The sequence below is a fragment of the Mobula birostris genome, chromosome 13 (genome assembly GCF_030028105.1).
Source record: "Mobula birostris isolate sMobBir1 chromosome 13, sMobBir1.hap1, whole genome shotgun sequence".
NCBI classification, from domain to species: Eukaryota; Metazoa; Chordata; class Chondrichthyes; order Myliobatiformes; family Myliobatidae; genus Mobula; species Mobula birostris.
Window position 1 is genome coordinate 103,021,774 of NC_092382.1, and position 17,393 is coordinate 103,039,166.

At 49.1% G+C, this 17,393-nt stretch overlaps 1 protein-coding gene across 3 annotated transcripts in view; it reads left to right on the top strand.

Moving 5' to 3' along the window:
- Nucleotides 1-14,995, top strand: part of LOC140207232 (C-type lectin domain family 9 member A-like) — a 51,162-nt gene extending 36,167 nt beyond the window's left edge. For 2 of the 3 annotated variants that reach the window (XM_072275658.1, XM_072275660.1), the window contains exons 4-6: nt 11,454-11,596; nt 12,766-12,830; nt 13,864-14,995. In XM_072275658.1, the coding sequence (XP_072131759.1) occupies nt 11,454-11,596; nt 12,766-12,830; nt 13,864-14,053 (398 nt within the window). In that variant the 3' untranslated portion in view covers nt 14,054-14,995. The remainder of the gene's footprint in view (nt 1-11,453; nt 11,597-12,765; nt 12,831-13,863) is intronic. The other variant, XM_072275659.1, reaches the window with a different exon arrangement.
- Nucleotides 14,996-17,393: the final 2,398 nt, after the last annotated feature.

Sequence of the window (17,393 nt, forward strand, 5' to 3'; positions counted from 1 at the left end):
CCTGCCCAGAGGATTGTGAGACGTATTTTTACAGCTTCACTCTATGTCTGAATCCGGAAATCTCTGATGGGACGGTATGGATCCAGCTTCACTCTGTGTCTGACAGACGGCTTGTGTGATCGGACAGGGCCCAGAGAGCTTCACCCAAGGTCTAACCCCTGAATGGTGTTATGACATGGCGGAGAGAGAGTTTCACTCTGAATCCGGGAGTGTGTGACGGGAAGGTGCAGAGGGGGCTTCATCCTGTGTCTGAATCCAGGAGTGAGTGATGGGACGTTGCAGAGGGGGCTTCACTCTGTGACTGAATCCGCGACTGTGTGATGGGACGGTGTGGAGGGAGCATCACACTGTATCTGATTCCCGGAGTGTGTAATGGGATCGTAGGGAGAGAGAGCGTCTGTGTCTGACTCCGGGAGTGTGTAATGGGACAGTGCAGAGGGCGTTCACTCTATGTGACACCGGATTGTGTTACTGGATGTTGTGAAGGTAGTCTGACCCCGTGAGTGTGCCATGTGAGGGTAAGGGCGGAACTTCGCTTTGTGTGTGAACACAGTGGGGTGTGATGGGACGGTTCAGAGAGAGCTTCACTCTGTGCGTCGCCAGGGAGTGTGTGATCAAACGTAAAGAGGGAGATTTACACTTTGTTAGACTCGGTGGTGTGTCATGTGGCCGTGTGGAGGGAGATTCATTCTGTGTCTGACCACGGGAGTGTGTGATGGGACGTGAGGAGAGAGATTCGCACTGTGTTATTCTCGGGAGTGTGTGATGGGACGGTGAGGAGGCAGGTTCCCTCTGTGTCACACAGTTTGCTCTGTGGTGTGTTGAGAAGACGAAGAGGAGAATCGGTCTCCCTCTGATATTTGTCGTGTGAGCGAAAGGAGTTTCTTTCCGTGTCTAACCGCTGGAGTGTGTGATGGGTTTGTGGAGAGAGAGATTCACAGTGTGTCTCACCAAGGCTCTGTGAAATTGGACTTTGGGGAAGGATCTAAATTCTGATCTTTTTCTCAGGGAGTGTATGAGGGGCGGTGTGGAGGTAGATTCACTCTGTGTCTGACCCCTAGAGTGTGTAATGAAACGGTGTGGAAGGAGTAACATTCAGAATCTAACATGGGAAGAGTGTAATTGGACGGTGTACAGGAAACATCACTCCACGTCTGATCATTGGAATGTGTAATGAGCCCATGGAGAGAGAGGTTCACTCTGTTTCTGACACAGGCAGTATGTGACGTGGCTTTGTAGAGGGAGCTAAACTCGGTGTCTGTCTCCGGGAGTGTATGATGGGACAATGTGGAAGGGAGCCTCGCTACACGTCTGACGCCTGTAGTGTGTGATGAGACCGCGGAGAGAGAGATTCCATCTGCTTGTGACCATTTTATTGTGTGATCTGACCTTGTGCAGGAAGCTTAAATCTGCGTCTCATCCCGTGTGTGTATGATTGGACTCTGTTTGTGACACAGTGATGAGGGAAGAAATAGCCGAGGTGGGGAGTGGGTGAGTGTGTTTGGGAGGGTGGGCATGTGTCTGTCTGACATCGGGAACAGTGAAGCGTGCCTGGATGGTGTTCCGCTCTGTGTCTGTTACCAGGGGTGAGTGATAGAACGGTGCGGAGGGAGCATCTCCAGTTTCCCGACCCTGTGTTGTGTGATGTGACGGGGTAGAAGGAGCATCATACTGTGTCTGACCACAGGAGTATGCGGTGGGATGGTGCCGACAGCGTTTCATTGCCTGTCTAATCACGGGCGGGAGTAATGGGGCAGTGTGGGCGGAGGTTGACTCTGTGTGTGCCCGCAGGACTGTGTGATGTGACAGTGTGCAGGGAGCTTCTCTCCATGTCTGACCCAAGGAGTGTGTGATAGTGTGGTGGACAGAAAGCTTCAGTCTGAGGCAGAACCCAGGACAGTGTGGAAGGAGCATAACTCTGTGCCTGACACCGGGGGGAGTATGATGGGCCCGTGAGACAAGAGCGTCATTCTTCGTCTGTTCCCGAGAGTGTGTGACGGGTCATTGCGGATGGAACGCAATGTGTGTCCGACCCATCAGGAAGTCTGTGACTGAATGGCGTGCGGAGACCAACGCTGTATAACTGACTCCGGGTGTCTGTGATGGGTCTGTTTCTGATCCTTCTCGTGTGTCACGGGAGAGTGGAAGAGAGGTTCACTCCATGTCTTTCAAAAGGTGTCAGTAATCAGACGGTGCTGAAGCAGCGACACTGTGCCTGATCCCTGGAATGTGCAAATGGACACTGTGAGAGTCGCTTAACTCTATGCCTGACCGCTGGATTTTATGGTGGGAGGGTATGGAGCAGACGTGTCTCTGTTTTTCACCCGGGAGTGTGTGATAGGATGGTGTGGACGGAGCTTCTTGCGTATCTGACCTCTGTGTTGTGTGATCTGACGAGGAAGAAGAGCAGCAGACTGTGTCTGACCACGGTGAGATAGGGCTGAAAGTGTTTCGTTTTCTGTCTTATCACGGGAGAGTGGAATGGGGAAGAGTAGATACCATGGACATGTGGTCGATGTTTAGAGATCTCTTGCAGGATGTTAGGGATAAATTTGTCCCGGTGAGGAAGATAAAGAATGGTAGGGTGAAGGAACCATGGGTGACAAGTGAGGTGGAAAATCTAGTCAGGTGGACGAAGGCAGTATACATGTGGTTGAGGAAGCAAGGATCAGATGGGTCAATTGAGGAATATAGGGAAACAAGAAAGGAGCTTAAGAAGGGGCTGAGAAGAGCAAGAAGGGTGCATGAGAAGGCCTTGGCGAGTAGGGTAAAGGAAAACCCCAATGCATTCTTCAATTATGTGAATAAAAAAAGGATGACAGAAGTGAAACATAGAAACATAGAAAATAGGTGCAGGAGTAGGCCATTCGGCCCTTCGAGCGTGTACCACCATTCAGTATGATCATGGCTGATCATCCAACTCAGAACCCTGTACCAGCCTTCTCTCCATACCCCCTGATCACTTTAGCCACAAGGGCCATATCTAACTCCCTCTTAAACAGAGCCAATGAACTGGCCTCAACTGTTTCCTGCGGCAGAGAATTCACAGATTCACCACTCTCTGTGTGAAGAAGTTTTTCCTAATCTTGGTTCTAAAAGGCTTCCCCTTTATCCTCAAACTGTGACCCCTCGTTCTGGACTTCCCCAACAGCGGGAACAATCTTCCTGCATCTAGCCTGTGAAATCCCTTTAGAATTTTATACGTTTCGATAAGATCCCCCCCTCAATCTTCTAAATTCCGGCGAGTATAAGCCTCGTCGATCCAGTTGTTCATCATATGAAAGTCCTGCCATACCAGGAATCAATCTGGTGAACCTTCTTTGTACACCCACTCCGGCAAGAATGTCTTTCCTCAGATTAAGGCAGTGGTCCCCAATCACCGGGCCGCAAAGCATGCGGTACAGGGCCAGGAGAAAACGATATAATTTAGCGATAGGAGTCATCCGAGCCTGTCCTCATTTACTGTCTCGGTCACTGAGGAGCTTGAAAGCACACGACGTCATTACCCGCGCGACATGCATGTCAGCGCGGGAAGGAGATCAACTCCTCAAGCTTACAAATGACGGCGGGCTGAAAAGTATGTTTGATATAACATCTCTGCCGGCATTCTGGATCAAAGTCACAGCTAAGTATCCTGAGATATCATTAGGGTACCAAAACTGCACACAATACTCCAGGTGTGGTCTCCCAAGGACTTGTACAGCTGCAGTAGTACCTCCCTGCTCCTGTACTCGAATCCTTTTGCTATGAATGCCAGCATACCATTCGCCTTTTTCACCGCCTGCTGTACCTGCATGCCCAGTTTCAATGACTGCTGTATAATGACACCCAGGTCTCGTTGCACCTCCCCTTTTCCTAATCGACCACCATTCAGATAATAATCTGTTTTCCTGTTTTTGGCACCAAGGTGGATAACCTCACATTTAACTACATTAAATTGCATCTGCCATGAATTTGCCCACTCACCTAACCTATCCAAGTCACCCTGCATCCTCTTTTCATCCTCCTCACAGCTAACACTGCCGCCCAAGTTCGTGTCATCCGCAAACTAGGAGATGCTACATTGAATTTCCTCATCTAAGTCATCAATATATATTGTAAACAACTGGGGTCCCGGCACTGTGTCTTCCGGCACCCCACTAGTCACTGCCTGCCATTTTGAAAAGGTCCCGTTTATTCACACATTTTGAATCCTATCTGCCAACCAATTCTCTATCTACAGCAATACCTTACCCCAATGTCATGTGCTTTCAGGTTGCACACTACTCTCCTGTGTGGGACCTTGTCAAAAGCCTTTTGAAAATCCAAATATACGACATCCACTGGTTCTCTTCCATCCACTCTACTAGTTACATCCTCAAAAAATTCTATGAGATTCGTCAGACATGATTTTCCTTTCACAAATCCATGCTGAATTTGTGCGATGATTTCACCGCTTTCCATGTGAGCTGTTATCACATCTTTGACTCTGGCATTTTCCCCACCACTGGTGTCAGGCAAACCGGTCTATAATTCCCCGGTCTCTCTCTCGCTCTCTCTCTCTCTCTCTCTCTCTCTCTCTCTCTCTCTTTTAAAGCGGGGTTGCATTAGGCACCCTCCAATCCTCAGGAACTATTTACCTAACACCACTTACCTACTAACATGTATTTCCCTCAGTTCATCCATCTCACTAGTACCTCCGTCTCCTACTATTTACGGAAAATTATTTACGTCCTCCTTAGTGAAGACAGAACCAAAGTAGGTATTCATTTGGTCTGCCATTTCCTTACTCCCCATAATCAATTTATCTGTGTCAAGCTAAAAGGGGCATACATTTGTCGTAACCAATCTTTTTCTTTTCACATATTTAAAAAAGCTTTTACAGTCAGTTTTCATATTCCCTGCCAGTTTTCTCTCATAATCTGTTTTCCCTTTCCTAATTAAGCCCTTCGTCCTCCTCTGCTGGACTCTGAACTTCTCCCAGTCCTCAGGTGATCCGCTTTTACTGGACAATTTGTATGTTCCTTTTTTGGAATTGATACTATCCCTAATTTCCCTTGTCAGCCATGGGTGCACTACCTTCCCTGAATTATTCTTTTGCCAGACCGGGATGAACAAATGTTGTAGTTCATCGATGCGATCTTTAAATGCTTGCCATTGCATATCCACCGTCAACCTTTTAAGTGTCATTTGTCAGTCTATCTTAGCTAATTCACGACTGATACCTTCAAAGTTACCCTTCTTTAAGTTCAGAACCTTTGTTTCTGAATTAACTATGTCACTCTCCAATTTAATGAAAAAATCCACCATATTATGGTCACTCTTACCTAGGGGCCTCTCGCGGTAAGATTGCTAATTAACCCTTCCTCATTGCTCAATACCCAATCTAGAATGGCCTTCTCTCTAGTTGGTTCCTCGACACGCCAGTTCAAAAAACCACCCCGTATACATTTTAAGAAATCCTTTTCCTCAGCACCTTTACCAATTTGGTTCACCCAATCTATATGCAGATTGAAGTCACCCATTATAACTGCTGTTCCTTTATGGCACGCATTTCTATTTTCCTATTTAATGCCATCCCCAACCTCACTACTACTGTTAAGTGGCCTGTACACAACTCTCACCAGCGTTTTCTGCCCCTTAGTGTTATGCCGCTCTACCCATTTTGATTCCACACCCTCCCTGCTAATGTCCTTCCTTTCTATTGCGTTAATCTCCTCTCTAACCAGCAACGCCACCCCACCTCCTTTTCTTTCATGCCTGTCCTTCCTAAATATTGAATATCCCTGAATGTTGAGCTCCTGTCCTTGGTCACCCTGGAGCCATGTCTCTGTGATCCCAACTATGTCATATTCGTTAATAACAAACCTGCACATTTAATTCATCCACCTTGTTACGAACATTAATTGCATTGACACACAAAGCCTTCAGGCTTGCTTTTACAGCATTCTTAGTCCCTATAAAATTATGTTGAAAAGTGGCCCTTTTTGATTTTTGCCCTGGATTTGCCGGCCTGCCACTTTTAATTTTCACCTTACTACTTTTTGATTCTACCCTCATTTTACAGCCCTCTGTCTCTCTTCACTTCTTCCCATCCCCCTGTTGTGAACTAACCTCCTCCCTCCTAGTCTCTTTACTTTGATTCCCACCCCCCAACCATTCTAGTTCAAAGTCACCTCCGTAGACCTCGCAAATCTCCCCGCCTAGGATTCAAGTGTAACCCGTCCTTTTTCAACAGGTCATACCTGCGCCAAAAGAGGTCCCAATGATCCAAAAACTTGAATCCCTGCTCCCTGCTCCAATCCCTCAGCCACGCATTTATCCTCCACCTCATCGCATTCCTACTCTCACTGTCGCGTGGCACAGGCAGTAATCCCGAGATGACTACCTTTGCGGTCCTTCTTCTCAACTCCCTTCCTAACTCCCTATATTCTCCTTTCAGGACCTCTTCCCTTTTCCTACCTATGTCATTGGTACCTATATGTACCACGACCTCTGGATTCTCACCCTCCCACTTCAGGATATCTTGGATGCCATCAGAAATATCCCGGACCCTGGCACCAGGGAGGCAAACACCTTCCGGGTCTCTGGACTACGTCCACAGAATCGCCTATCTGACCCCGTTACTATCGATTCCCCTCCTACAACTGTCTCCTCTTCCTTTCCCTACCCTTCTGAGCTAAAGGGCCGGACCCTGTGCCGGAGGCACGGCCACTGTCGCTTCTCCCGGGTAAGCCGTTCCCCGCCAACGGTACTCAAACAGGAGTACCTATTATCAAGGGGTACCGCCACCGGGGTACTCTCTATTACCTGACTCTTCCCCTTCCCTCTCCTAACCGTGACCCACTTGTCTGCCTCCCGTGGCCCTGGTGTGACCACCTGCCTGTAACTCCTCTCTATCAACTCCTCAGTCTCCCTGACCAGATGGAGGTTTCGAGCTGCAGCTCCAGTTCCCTAACGCGGTCTCTTAGGAGCTGCATCTCGGCGCACCTGGCGCAGATGTGGAAGTCTGGGAGGCTTGGAGACTCCAGGGCCTCCTACATCCGGCACGGAGAACAACAAACTGCCCTGACACTCATACTGCCCCGCTGCTCAAATAACAACAAAATATGTATACCAAACCTTCCTCGCCTCGCCCGTTTCCGATGAGCCCGTTGAGCCGAAGCCCTTAAGTCTCCAGTCTGCTCCCGGCTCACTCCGCAGCCCGCAGACTACGCTGCCCGCTCTATGAGGCTCTGTTCCTTTTACATCTTCCGCGCTTCACTGCCCGACGTCACACGCCTGCGCAGTCCTGCCTCTCTGAACTCCGAAAGAATATAAAAACGAAAAATTCAAAAATGGCTTCCTCCGCACCCACGCTCCGACTCTTAGTCTTCCTTCTTCGACCTCCTACTCACACCGATTCAACATTCACCATAACACTAACAATCCTGTCGCCATAGCACCGACAGACGTTTGTACACTACACAGAAATAGAACATAGAATAATACTGCACAGTACAGGCCCTTTGGCCCACAATGTTGTGCCGACCCTCAAAACCTGGCTCCCATATAAACCCCCACATTAAATTCCTCCATATACCTGTCTAGTAGTCTCTTAAACTTCACTCGTGTAACTGGCTCCACCAGTGACTCAGGCAGTGCATTCCACGCACCAACCACTCTCTGATTACAAAAAACTTCCTCTAATATCCCCCTTGAATTTCCCACCCCTTACCTTAAAGCCATGTCCTCTTGTATTGAGCAGTGGTGCCCTGGGGAAGAGGTGCTAGCTATCCACTCTATCTATTCCTTTTGTTATCTTGTACACCTCTATCATGTCTCCTCTCATCCTCCTTCTCTCCAAACAGTAAAGCCCTAGCTCCATTAATCTCTGATCATAATGCATACTCTCTAAACCGGGCAGCATCCTGGTAAATCTCCTGTGTACCCTTTCCAATGCTTCCACATCCTTCCTATAGTGAGGTGATCAGAACTGGACACAATACTCCAAGTGTGGCCTAACCAGAGTTTTATAGAGCTGCATCATTACATCGAGACGCTTAAACTCCATCCCTCGACTTATGAAAGCAAACAGCCCATAATCTTTCTTAACTACCCTATCCACCTGTGAGGCAACTTTCAGGGATCTGTGGACATGTACCCCGAGATCCCTCTGCTCCTCCACACTACCCAGAATCCTACCATTTACTTTGCACTCTGCCTTGGAGTTTGACCTTCCTAAGTGTACCACCTCACACTTCTCCGGGTTCAACTCCATCTGCCACTTCTCAGCCGACTTCCGCATCCTATCAATGTCTCTCCGCAATCTTTGACAATCCTCTACACTATCTAGAGCACCACCAACCTTTGTGTCGTCTGCAAACTTGCCAACCCACCCTTCTATCCCCACATCCAGATCGTTAGATAAAAATCACGAAAAGTAGAGGTCCCAGAACAGATCGTTGTGGGACACCACTAGTCACAATCCTCCAATCTAAATGTACTCCCTCCACCACCACCCTCTGCCTTCTGCCGGCAAGCCAATTCTGAATCCACCTGGCCAAACTTTCCTGGATCCCATGCCTTCAGACTTTCTGAATAAGCCTACGGTGTGGAACCTTGTCAAATGATTTACTATATCCATATAGATCACATCCACTGCACTACCCTCATCTATTTGCCCATCTCCCTCCAATCCTCCGGTACCATTCCCGTGGACAACGAGGACGTAAAGATCCTAGCCAGAGGCTTAGCAATCTCTTCTCTCGCCTCGTGGAGCAGCCTGGGGAATATTCAGTCAGGCCCCGGGGACTTTACTGTCCTAATGTATTTTAACAACTCCAACACCTGCTCTCCCTTAATATCAACATACTCTATAACATCAGCCTCACTCATATTGTCCTCACCATCATCAAGTTCCCTCTCATTGGTGAATACCGAAGAGGAGTATTCAGTGAGGACCTCGCTCACTTCCACAGCCTCCAGGCACATCTTCCCACATTTATCTCTAATAGGTCCTACCTTCACTCCTGTCATCCTTTTGTTCTTCGCATAATTGAAGGATGCCTTGGGGTTTTCCATTACCCTACTCACCTAGGTTTTCTCATGCCCCGTTCTTGCTCTTCTCAACCCCTTGTTAAGCTCTTTTCTTGCTTCCCTATATTCCTCAATAGACCCATCTGAGCCTTGCTTCCTAAACCTCATGTATGCTGCCTTCTTCCACCTGACTAGATTTTCCACCTCACTTGTTACGCATGATTCCTTCACCCTATCATTCTATATCTTCCTCACAGGGACACATTTATCGCTTACATCCCGAAAGAGTTCTCTAAACATCGACCACCTGCCCATAGTACATTTCCCTGCAAAAACATCATCCCAATTCACACCCGCAAGTTCTAGTCTTATAGCATCACAATTTGCCTTTCACAATTTAAAACTTTTCCTGTCCTCTTTGATTCTATCCTTTTGCTAAAGGCCAGAGAGCGGTGGTCACTGTCCCACAGATGCTCACGCACTGAGAGATTTGTGACCTGACCCGGTTCATTACCTAGTACTGGATCTAGTATGGCATTCCCCCTGGTCGGTCTGTCAGCATACTGTGACAGTAATCCGTCCTGGACACACTAAACAAACTCTGCCCGATCTACACCCTTGGAAATGCTTCTAACCGTGACACGGACACGACCCTCACAGTTACACAGACATGGCTGCAGTGTACCCCTCACTGTAACATCGACATGCCCCTGGCCGTGTTACTGTTACGCTCCTAGGGGCGACACCTTCATCTGTGACACCAGCGCACCAAACACGATGGCACAGACACTCCACTCACCGTGATACCGAGAGACCCTTCAGTGTGATTCCGACAAATCCCTCACCGTGACATCCCGGTAAACCTCACAGTGACTCGGCACACCTCTCATGGAGACACAGAACCACCCATCATAGTGACGAAGACACGTCCCTACCCGCAACCCTCACTGTGTAACGGAATTAATCATCACCCTAATACTGACGAATCCCCATCATAACTCCAAGGAAAACCTCGCGGGACACTGATATACCCGTCAGCTTGACACAGACAGGCACCTCACGGTGGCAAAGTGGCCTCTCACTGTGACACCAACACACCCGTCCCCTTGTCATCAACACGCCGCTCTCTCCTGACAGTGACAGGCCCCTCACCAGTCCACAGGCATGATCTGTACCGTGACAAAAACACGCCTCTCACCGTAACTCTCGTCAGCGCTTCTCAACGTCTACCGCAGCGCAGCGCACCATGACACCTACACGCTTCTCAGTATGAATCTCATCGCACCACAAGGTGACACTAACACTCCGATTACCGAGAACTGCCCAGCACCGTGACGCTGTCTCACCTGTCACTATAAACGCAAAACAGATTCGTCAGTCTCAGATCACCTCCGACATAAAATACCAGCTACTTTGGGAACAGTATTTGCAGATGAACAGGACACAGACCGAATATCGACAGCAGATCCAGGAGCTGAATCTCTCCAACTACGACTGTCTCGAGAACTTTTCTGTCCTCAAAAACAACCTCTCCATCTTCGAAAACGAGCTCAGAACTTTCGAATGCACGAAGGGTGAAATTTGCCAATTTCTGATGAATGGCAGAGGTGAAGCATCCCTCCACGTCTGACCCCGGGAGTGTGTGCACTGGGAAGGGAGGGTGTGGTGGGAGCTTCAGTATGTTTCTGATCCCGGGAGCGTGTGGTGGGAGGAAAACATCAATCACTATCTGATTCCGTGAGTCTCCAGATAGGACACCGCGCCTCTAACCCGGTGAATGTGCCCGATATGACGCTTCGAGGGATCATCGCTCTGTGCCTGACACCATTGCTGTGGGAAAGTGCGGAGGGAACTTCACTCTGGGTCTGACGCAGAGGCTGTGTGATGAGGCGCTGTGGAGTGAGATTCATTCCGTGTTTGATCCTTGGAGTCTGTGATGGCACGGTGTGGAGGGAGCATCATTCTGTGTCTGACATCCCGAGTCTGTGATGGGACAGTGTGTAAGGAGCATCACTTTGTATCTGACTCCGTGAGTATATCAGGGAGGGGATAGAGGTAGATCAATCTGTGATTGACCGGAGAGTCTGTGATCGATGATGTGGATGGAACTTCACTCGTTGCCTGATCCTGTGAATTTCTGATGCGACGTTGTGGAGGGAACTTCATTCTGTGTCTCTTCGGGGCGTGTCCGTTGGGCCAATGTGTAAGAGATTCAGTCCGTGTCTGACCCCGGGGGTGTGACGGATGATGCGGAGGGAACTTCACTCTGTGCCTGATCCTGTTAATGTGCGTTGGGACGGCATGGGAGAGATTCTCTCTGTGTCTGATATCGGGTGTGCGTGATTGGACCGCGTGGAGGGAAATTCGCTCTGTGTGTCACCCCTCGTGTGTGTCATGGGAAAGTGTGAAGGAAGATTCACTCTGTTTTTTTACTCTTCCTTGTTCCTGATTTCAAGGACAACCGTGTTCCGATGAATGGATCCCAAATAAAGACCGATGTTATTACGTATCCACGTCTGAAAGATCTTTCCACGAAGCGATGCAAGAATGTTCAAACCTTGATTCAAGGCTGCTGGAAATCGATTCAAGGGATGAAGCGGTATGTATCACAGCAAGAGAAGGTCCCACCGTAACACAGGAATCATCACACACCCGCGAGATCAGACAGAGGGTGAACACCCAGAATACACTCCCATCACACACTCCCGGAGTCAGACAGAGAGAGATGCTTCCTCCACACAGTCCCATTTCACACTCCCGGAGTCAGACACAGAGTGAAGCTACATCCACACCGTCCAATGACACACTCCCGGGGTCAGACACAGAGTGAATCTCCCTCCCCACCGTCCCATCACACACACCCGGTGTAAGACACAGAGTGAATCTCCCTCCACACCGTCCCATCACACACTCCCGGGGTCAGACACAGAGTGAATCTCCCTCCACACCGTCCCATCACACACTCCCGGGGTCAGACACAGAGTGAATCTCCCTCCACACCGTCCCATCACACACTCCCGGGGTCAGACACAGAGTGAATCTCCCTCCACACAGCCCCATTTCACACTCCCGGTGTAAGACACAGAGTGAATCTCCCTCCACACCGTCCCATCACACACTCCCGGGGTCAGACACAGAGTGAATCTCCCTCCGCACCGTCCCATCACACACTCCCGGGGTCAGACACAGAGTGAATCTCCATCCACACCGTCCCATCACACACTCCCGGGGTCAGACACAGAGTGAATCTCCCTCCACACCGTCCCATCACACACTTCCGGGGTCAGAGACTGGTTCAAAACCCAACAAACACTCCTAGCACACACTCACGAGGTCTGATACAGGGTGAAGCTCCCTCCACACCTTACCATCACACAGTCCCGGGGTCAGACACACAGTGATGTCCCCTTCACACCGTGCCATCACACTCTTCCGAGATCAGGCACAGATAGAATCTCCCTCCACACCGTACCATCACACACACCAGGGGTCAGACACAGAGTGAAACTCCCTACACACTATACTATCATACACACCCGGGGATTGACACAGAGTGAACCTCCTTCCACACCGTCCCATCATACACTCCAAGGTTCGGGCACAGAGTGAAGCTCCCTCCACACCTTCCATCACACTCACCCGGGGTCAGACACAGAGTGAAGCTCTCTCCGCATCATTCCTTCACAGATTCCCGTTGTAATTAACTGAGAGAAGCTCCGTACATAGTTTCCGATTATCGGCATTAATCAAATAAATTTAATATTCCAGAGCTTTGTATTTCACAAACTTGTGCATCCATACCGTGCATACTGGATCGGAAAATGCGAAGAAGGGTGAGATTTGGACTGATCTATCGGGTGAGAGTTGGACATTGACATAGTCCTGACGGGAAAGAATAGGATTAGTTCACGATAAGACTGTACGAGGTTGTCCGGACAGTGTGGTACAAGGGCTACAATTTGGGGCCGACACCTGACTGTCCGGTAATGACAGGGCAGTGGGAATAATTCGGAAACAGCCAGAGGGCAGTGGGGAGAGTTCAGTACACAGGGATTATTTCAATACTAACGAATGAGGAGAGCGTTGTTCAGTAGGACTAATTTGGAGATAGTCGCCGGGCTGTGAGGAGATTGAGCAGCAGCGGCATCTGATTGGTGAATGACATAGATATGAGGGGCGGAAGTAGTACAACTGGATCAGTTTGGAGACCGATACAGGGCGGTGGACACACAGTGGGTTAATGGGATTAGTTTGCGAACTGACGCACAGATGTGGGAGAGATGGTGCCAGTGGTATAACTGTGGAGGCGGACCAGAGGCTATGGAAAGATCGCGGTGCAGTGGGATATTTTAGGAGACTGACACGAAGCTCTGGGTAGAGGGAAGGGGCAACAGGATCAATCTGGGACCGACGCAGAGATGAGGGAAGAGTGTGGACCAGTTGCATTCATTTCAGGACAGCCATTAGTAGGTAGGGAGACTATGGGACAGTCGGGTTTGTTTGGGGACAGAAACAGATCTGAAGGGAGAGGGTGGGCCTCTTCCATTCTTATGGGGACTGACAGAGGACTGTGGTGAGGTAGTGTGGGATTAGTTTGGGGAGACACGTGGCTGTAGGGTATCATTGGGTCAGTACGACTAATTTGGGGACTGACACAGGGCCGTGGGGATCATGGGGACGGTAGTATCTGTCTGGGTACTGGCGCGGGGCTGTGGGGAGTGAGTGGATGAGTGGGATGACCTTGCGTACTGATTCAGGCTGTTAGGATAGAGCGATTTCATGCGATGAGCTTGTGAACAGTCTCGGCTCGGGTTCTCTGCTGGAGCTGCTTTGTCTCTGTTGAAATTGTTTAACCCTCTTGAACAGGAATGTTGACTGGCGTCTCCTGTACAAGGTGCACTCTGCCACGCACGCCTGCAGTCAGTGCAAAACAAACGGACGGAATAACCGTTGCGATCTAGATCGGCGCTTCATCTGCGAGAAGTCGGCACCTTTGTTCCCGGATATTCCTGAAAAGATCCAGGGTCTCTGTCGACAGCCACTGGAGACGTCGTGAATCAAGTGATTAACCCCAAATTATCGTCCTTCTCTCCCTTCACTATCACTCACCGATCCTTTTAGATTCCCTCCTCACATTCTCTGCCTGTCCCTCCTACTCCTACACCTCCTCTTGTAGCCATCATATTCTCCCCGCGAAACACCGTCAAACCTCCCTCGCCGTCTACCCCTTCTTTCTCGCCATTTCCCCGTCCCGTTCTTCCACGCTCGCTCCACCTTTCTCTCTACCCCTCACCTCCCCTTATTTCCCCGAGCTTTCCCCGCCCGCTTTTCCTCTGCCCCTTCTGGCAACTTCTTTCACCTCTCTTCACCTCCACCCCCCACCCCTCTGTACGGCACTCTCTCCCTCCCCTCCCCGTTCCCTCTGATCTCTCTCTTTCTCCTTTCCACCCACTCTCACCTCAATCCTGTGCCGTTTGGTTCTCCATAACCGAACACCGGGTAAAAGTCTATGCGTATTCCCTCTGTCTGTGCCCCTTTTGTGTTTATGGAAGTCTGTAAAATTACAACTACGCTCCACCGAATAAAGTCCCAAAGTTCCCTCACTGTCTCCACAACTCAGTCCTTCGAGTCCCGGCAATACCCCCGCAGAACTCCCTGTAAAGTCTATCCAGTTCACTGGCTTTGTTTTTCTGAAGAGGGGCGGTCTCAGCGACGTCTTGTACCACCGCAACGTGACCTCCCGACTCCTGTCTGAATGTCCTGACTGGTGAAGACCAGCGTGCCAAGTGTCCTGTCCGCTCGTGTCGGATGTTTCCCACCGGAATCTCTATTTGATTTATTATCTGGAACATTTAGAGCCTGGAATATGTTCTTTTGCAGCATCAGTATCCCACAAAGTTGTACAATTAAGGTAAATTACAAATATTAATAAACACCGCAAAAATGTCGAGTTAGTGTTAGTGCGTTCAAAGATGGGGTGGCGCAGGGGCAGAAGTTGGTTCCTGAATCATTGTGTCTGGGTGTTTAGACTTATGCGACTCCTCCCCGATGGTAGTAACGAGCAGAGGGTTTCCCCGAGTGGGGAGGGTCCTCAGTGATGGACGCCGCCTCTTCAAAGCATCGCGTCTTGAAAATGTCCACGATGGTGGGCAGGGATGTGACGTCAGAGTGGTGGCTGAGGCTGGAATCCTCTGTATCCTGTTACTATTCTGTACGTTGCAGCATCCACTCCAGGAGGCGATGCGGCTTGTCAGAAAGTTCTCCACCGAATATACACAGAATTTTCCTCGTCTTCATTGAGAGAGCACACCCCCCAAACCCCTAAAGCTGTGACGCCTTTTGTAACGAGACAGCTATGGACGTTGTTGAACTCAAATGCAGAGCAAGGTCTAGAATTAATTCAGACTCAAACTCGAAGTAAACAAGACGGCACTAACTCTAACCAATGACGATAGCACAAGCACTTTTACTGGAGACAGAACTCTTACGGTTGAGCACTGAGTGCTCACCTGGAGTCCTTTAACGGTAGACTTTCCATGAAGGAATGTGGCATTGAACAATTATATCTCTGAATTGAAGAAAAAAATGACAATTCCCCATACTCCAGGAAATGGACGTGCGGAAACGTGGACGCCTGTCCTAGTCAGTCGGGCACATGGCACCTTCTTTGTGTTTGTATAAACGTGTTGGGCCACTATAGATCCACTGAGTTGCTGTCAACCAGTAACGGAGGAACCTCAATTAAAACGATACGACATAGGAGCATAATTAGGCCATCGAGTCTGCTGGCCATTTTATCTCTGTTCGATTGTCCTCTCAGCTCCATCTCCCGCCGTCTGCCGGCATACCTTCATGCTTTCAATAATGAATAATTATTCAAACTGTCTTAAATTGACTAGAGTAAATTAAGTTAATTTTCTTAAATAAACATTTACCAGAATGTTACCAGGCTTTCGTCACCTAAGTTACAGAGAAAGGTTGAACAAAGTGGGTCTTTATTCTTTGGAACGTAGAAGGCTGAGGGAGACTTGATAGAGGTTTTTTAAATTTTGAGGGGGTTAGATAGAGTTGACGTAGATAGGCTATTTCCATTGATAGTGGGAGAGATTCAAACAAGAGGACATGAGTTGAGAATTAAAGGGCAAACGTTTTGGGGTAACATAAATGGGGACTTCTTTACTCAGACCGTGGTAGCTGTGTGGAACGAGCTTCCAGGAGAAGTCGTTGAAGCGGGTTCGATGTTGTGGTTTAAAGTTACATTGGACAACGATATGGACAGGAAAGGAATGGCGGGTTATGGGCTGACTGCAGGTCAATGGGACGAGGTGAGTGTAAGAGTTCGGCACGGACTAGAAGGGCCCAGATGGTCTGTTTGCGTGCTGTAATTGTTATATGGTTATATGGTTATATAAATGCACCGAATGGATGATCCTCACGTCTGCCTGTAGCTTGGAATTCCGCAGATTCACCAAGCTCTGGCGAAGAAAATACCTCCTCGTCGCCTTTATAAATCAAGCCTCTCTTTCAGGCTGTGCCTCTGATCCTAGACTCCCCTAAATTAGGAAACAATCTCTTCACACCAACTCTGTCATGACCTTTCACCATCCGAAAACTTTCCAAAAGGTCACCCCTCTTTATTTTGAATTCCAGCGGTACTGACCAGAGTCTTCAAACGGTCTTCATATGACCATCCATTCAATCCTGGAATCATTTTAGTGAACCTCCTTTACAATATTCACACATACTTTGATCCCAACCTGCTCACAACTCTCCAAATGTGGCCGCGCAGTTCCTTATTAAACTTACAATTACACCCCTGAATTAATATTGTATTGTAATTAATAGGTGAAGAGAAACTACACATAATGTCTGAACAGCGAGTGTGTGATGGGACGATATGGAAAGTGCTTCACTATGTGTCTGACCCGGGAGTGTGTGATAGGACGGTGCGGGGGGAGCTTCACTCTGTGTCTGACCCGGGAGTGTGTGATGGGACGGTGTGGAGGGAGGTTCACTCTGTGTCTGACCCCGGGAGTGGGTAATGGGAGGGTGTGGAGGGAGTTTCGCTCTGTGCCTGGCCCCGCGAGTGCGTGATGGAACGGTGTGGAAAGAGCTTCACTGTGTTTTTGACCCCGGGAATGAATGATACGTCTGTGTGGAGGAGGTTCACTCTCTCTCTCTCTCTGACCCTAGGACTGTGGAATGGGAGGCTGTACAGGGAGTTTTGCACTGTTTCTGGCCCAGTGAGTGTGTGATGGGACGGGGTGGCATGGATTGGAAAATAGAAGACCGGGTGAGATTTGGGGTCATGAAAGTTTTTGAGGAGAGAATCGGTTGGGGTATTAGTTTGGGGATTGATAAAGGCTGCAAGAAGGGAATAGGCAATGAGTTTACTT